Below are 5,366 nucleotides of genomic sequence, written 5' to 3' on the forward strand. Positions count from 1 at the left end.
ATTTGGCCTGTTGGTGGCGCTAGAGAGTTTGAGATAGAGACTCCAAATTTTCTATGGTTAATATTGAGGCTGTTCTCCATCTGTGTGCCAAATTTCACAACTATCCCGCAAGCGGTTCTAGAATATTCATAACAATATGCTAAAACGTTTGAAAAAAATATAGCATTTTACTACAAAATTTGAAATAGTCCATGCTCAAAATGGCTGACACAGGAAAATTGGGTATGATTTGATTTGGTATGCCGTTCCTAATTTAACAATATTATGCTTATGACTTTTTGTCAGACTGGTCAGAAAATATAAACAAAAATGTTAAATGTTTCTCTTTTGACCAGTAGGTAGCACTGTGCTAAAACTACTCATGTGCCCTCAGGTCATGCTTGTTATAATACGTACTAAGTTTGATCCGAATCCGCTAAAGCGTTTCGAACTTATAGCCCATGTCCATTTTTGCACTTTATTTCTGTGATGCAAAGTATTTTATGTAATATTTCTTATAATATAGATTTGATACTAATATTAATACATTTCATTGCTTGGTTTTAAAGACATTTTGCTTACTTTTTTTGTATGAAACTTTTGGCACAGTGTCAGTGTGAAAAATGAGTCTGTGGGGTGGTAGACTTTTATTAGAATGGATTTAACTTTTAATCATTTCCCCTAGGATTTGTTCAAATCCTTTGCCCGTTTCCTTTCCCATCTTCTCACGGAGGGAAAGACTGCGAATCGAGGCCAAGGTGAGACTATCCTTACCCTCATAAAAATCTAACAGCATCATACATTTTTCAAGTGCTGATTTAGCATTTTAAGATTTCTCATTTGTTCCCACAGTGAAGATGGAAGCAAAGAGACTCATCAAGGGCTTCTTCAGCAGGATTCAGCGCTGTGAGAGCGAGACAGACTGGAAACACTTGAAAGTCGAGGACAGATAGCCATCTTCATCATTATGCCCCTTCATCCAAACCTCCGGAGCTCCACTAATCCCTTTATTGTCAAAGATGCTGTGTGTTTAGCAGCATGCTGCTCTGTATCTCAGGTGTATGGTGACAGCCTAAGCGTACATTGCACATTAATATGAACTGCTGAAAATGCTGTTTCATTTTTAAGGTCTAGCAACAGACCGCAATAGCTGTTATGTAGCATTAGCTGCTTATAATGCACTCAATGTAGTATGAACTGTAATGAAAACTACATTAAAAGGCAAATGTGCACAAATGGAAAATAGAGAAGACTTCATGCTGAATAATTTATGCCATAATTGGTAAGTTTGCTTGTCTTTGCCTGTCCGTTTTTTCTCTGCAGCCTCGGATGCCTAAATATTTTCCGCATTAATTTCTCCACATGGATTACAAAAGATTGCTACATGTTCAGGCTATGAACCAAACCAACTCCCAAATGAATCACTGCAATAGACGTGTCCCGATTTGCATACTTGTACTATTCCATGTTATTATGTAGTATAAATAGCTGCTAGTTTAAAATTTCAAAACAAAATAGTGCACACGTATACCAGAATAATGCACTTAGTTAGCCAAAAAAAACAAAGTTTGGAACTGTCGCAGCTTTAATTACATTACAGTGGAAGAGGGGCTCCAATCAAACAGATGTTGGATGACAAAAAACCTTATAGCATTTAGAGTTACGTAATCAGATTACTTTTTCAAGTAACTAATAACATAAACCATTCATTTTTAATTTACAAGAAAATATCAGAGTTTTCAAAAAAGTAACACCAGTTACTTTGTTTTCCCATTTATTTATTTACTGAAAGCTTTCCAGTCCCCATGCTGAGAGAACAGAACTTGGTATGAGCCAAGGAATCAGAGAAAAAAAAAAGAGACTTCAAATTTGCCATGGTTAATTTTGAGACTGTCCTCCATATGTTTGCCAAATTTCATAACTTTCCTGGAAGTGGTTCTATAAGATTCTGAAGATTCATAACAATACGAAAGAGGAGAAATCTTCAATGATCCAATTCAACTATACTATACAACTATATTCAATTCAACTATACTATTAGGCAAAAACGACTTCAGATAAACATAACATTTGTGTTTGTAGTGTTGAACTTTCTTCTCCTGCGTCCGATTCTTGATGCAGTCCAGAATAGCAGAACAATTCTTTGCACTTTGTTTGAGCTGCGCCCTCTACTGTACAGACGTAAATTTACATTTACATTTCACTTGTCCTGAAGGACACGGTGCAGGTGCACACAGGGCATGTCCGCATTCACTTTTGCTAGTTTAACAACGGAAAAAAACGGTTGGTGCGCCAGGCGTATGGTCCAAAAGGGTTACATCTATTTTCTTGAAGGAGAAGTCCACTTCCAGAGCAACAGTTTACAGATAATGTACTCACCCCCTTGTCATCCAAAATGTTAATGTCTTTCTTTCTTCAGTCGTAAAGAAATTATGTTTCTTGAGGAAAACATTTCAGCATTTTTCTCCATATAATGGACTGATATGGTGCCCCAAGTTTGAACTTCCAAAATGCAGTTTAAATGTGGCTTCAAACGATCCCAAATGCGGTTGTAAATGATCCCAGCGCGGAAGAAGGGTCTTATCTAGTGAAACGATCGGTTATTTTCATAAAAATAATACAATTTATATACTTTTTAATGTAAACGCTCATCTTGTCTTGCTCCTCCCGATCAGTTATTTGCCGGTTCATGACAATTAGGGTATGTCGAAAAACTCCCATCTCATGTTCTCCCTCAACTTCAAAGTCATCCTGTATCGCTGTTTTACCTTTTTTGTTAAGGGTGTTTGATCTTCTTTGCATGTTCACTTGCAAGACTGGGTCGGTACTTCTGCAGCAATGTAGGACGATTTTGAAATGATTTTTGAAGTTGAGGGAGAAAATACGATTGGAGTTTTTCGACATACAACTGTCTTGAGCCAGAATACACAGAGTTCAGGGAGAGCAAGGCAAGACGAGCGTTTGAGTTTAAAAATATTTAAATTGCATTTTTTTTTTTTAATGAAAATAACAGATCGTTTTGCTAGATAAGACCCTTCTACCTCGGCTGGAATCGTTTGAAGCCACATTTAAACTGCGTTTTGGAAGTTCAAAATCGGGGCACCATATCAGTCCATTATATGGAGAAAAATCCTGAAATGTTTAACTCAAGAAACCTAATTTCTTTACGAATGAAGAAAGAAAGACATGAACATTTTGGATGACAAGGGGGTGAGTACATTATCTGTAAACTGTTGTTCTGGAAGTGGACTTCTCCTTCAAGAAAATAGATGTAACCCTTTTGGACCATACGCCTGGCGCACCAACCGTTTTTTCCGTTGTTAAACTAGCAAAAGTGGATGCGGACATGCCCTGTGTGCACCTGCACCGTGTCCTTCAGGACAAAGAAACAAAGTAAGTAAAAATTTATAAAATATTAAAACATTAATGCTGTTTTTTTATATATATATATCTGCCAGTGTGCTGTGGCAAGCATTTTTTTGCGTGCTCATCATTATGATTTATATGGTTTATTAATCGCGTTTATTAATAAACCATATAAATCATAATGATGAGCATGCACACCGGCAGATACATATATATATATAAAAAAAAAGCATTAACGTTTTAATATTTTATAAATTAGTACTTTCTTTGTTTTCGGCTTAAGAGATGAAGTCGGCGACACTCATCATCTCTGCAGTAGTGATGCATCTGTATGCATGTTTCACACTGATTACACAGTCTGAGAATTTTTGTTTTCTATTTAAATTGGTTAATTTGAAAGTACACATTTCCTCTCTATAGGTTTTTCATGTCTGTAAGGCAAGTATACACAGTTACGAAGCGACCGAGAGAGCAGAAAGTGCATCCTGTTTGCTTTCATTATTTTACAAAAGTGCAATGTTTCGTTGTTATTGTGAGTACACACAAATAATTGAGTCTTTACAGATTTGAAAAATGCATTACTCTTATCTGTAAGACCAAAAATTACGAAGTATTTTAAGAGCAAGTGACCGCACCGGCGCCTCCATCTGTCATGCAGGGAGCGCACTACTATTTAGCTTTCACACTCCGCACACTTAACTTTTGACACTTCAATAGCACACTTTTCTAGGTTAACATTAGACTCTTGTTAGTACATACATTGTTAAGATGAAAAGCCATATTTGAGGTTGAAGAATGATGTCGATCAGGCCTCTTCTCGTCAACTAACGGTTAGTCGATTATTAGGGGGAGGTCTCAGACTTCTGATTGGTGGATCTCTCTTCAGAATTATGGGTAGTGTAGTTCTTCATTGAGAAAAACAGGTTTTGAACAGTTTTGTAAAGACAAACGTCAGGCTAATTTCTACATGAGGATGTATAATTGTTTAACCTTAATTGTCTGTCTTGAAATGTGTATGATATTGTTAAAAATCAATACTTTATAAAGCAAATGAATGGGATTTTTAGTGGAAGTTACAAACCCTACTGTTAAAGTCAGTACATTTCTCAGATATTTATTGGTCGCCTACATCTCTTATTTTTCATTTGCCTTTTTTTCCTGCTCTCTTTTCATTAAATCTGGTTTTGCGCTATTATTAGGCACTTCTAAAATTACACCTTAAACATGCCATTGTCTTCTCCCCAGCGGAAAACCTGCTCGAAATAAACGAGTTTAACGCTCCATCGAGCCCACAGTCACTGCTGAATGGAGACCCCCTAATTATGCCTCTTCAGAGTAAAAGCAGCCCTCAGATTCCCGGACAAACGGATTATTGTGTATGGCAGTTTCTCAGTGGAGGAGAAGCAGCGCTGGCGGGAGAAAGTACGATTCCTACTATGACGAAGTTGAGTCATGAATATTAATCACCCGTGGTGACGTGTCAGTTCATTTCTCAGTGGCAGGAATTTTGCTTGTTAATAATAAATAGAGAATAAAGATGCTTGCATCATGCGTGTATAAAAGTTAAACTTTATAGCCAACATTACCAAACTGAATATTCAAATGAATTTTATGTAATTGTTTTAGTCAGCTGTCCTTAGTTTTTTCTTGTTTTGTAATGTTTCGTGATGAAACTGATTGTATTGCTGCCCATTTTGGCCAGGACACTATTTTTTTTTTTTAGATTTTTTTTAATTTCAGAGTCTTTTCTGGTTAAACAAAGGTAAAAGTAAATAAATAAAAAGTAGTAATAAAAGTAAAATATAACCAAGCTATTTTTGACAGATTTCTACTCACTATGCTATGATTTAACTGTTAAATATTAATCACGTCGCAAAGACGTTGCTTGGAATCCCAACCAATGGCGAACGCGTATTCTATGTATATTAAAAAGCTTGTTGACGTGGCTCTACAAGCGTCCAATGGCGAAGAAGTCGCTTAGGAATATTAATAAGCCGACCTTCTCAATAGTATGATGTCGG

The 5,366-nt window shown here is 36.5% G+C and overlaps 1 protein-coding gene across 1 annotated transcript in view; it reads left to right on the plus strand.

The window, feature by feature from the left end:
• The window catches only part of recql5 (RecQ helicase-like 5), a 36,003-nt gene extending 34,784 nt beyond the window's left edge, over nucleotides 1-1,219 (plus strand). The window contains exons 18-19 of the mRNA XM_051106206.1: nucleotides 665-737; nucleotides 832-1,219. Of these exons, the coding sequence (XP_050962163.1) occupies nucleotides 665-737; nucleotides 832-932 (174 nt within the window). The 3' untranslated portion in view covers nucleotides 933-1,219. The remainder of the gene's footprint in view (nucleotides 1-664; nucleotides 738-831) is intronic.
• Nucleotides 1,220-5,366: the final 4,147 nt, after the last annotated feature.

Source organism: Labeo rohita, chromosome 3, assembly GCF_022985175.1.
Source record: "Labeo rohita strain BAU-BD-2019 chromosome 3, IGBB_LRoh.1.0, whole genome shotgun sequence".
Taxonomy (NCBI): domain Eukaryota; kingdom Metazoa; phylum Chordata; class Actinopteri; order Cypriniformes; family Cyprinidae; genus Labeo; species Labeo rohita.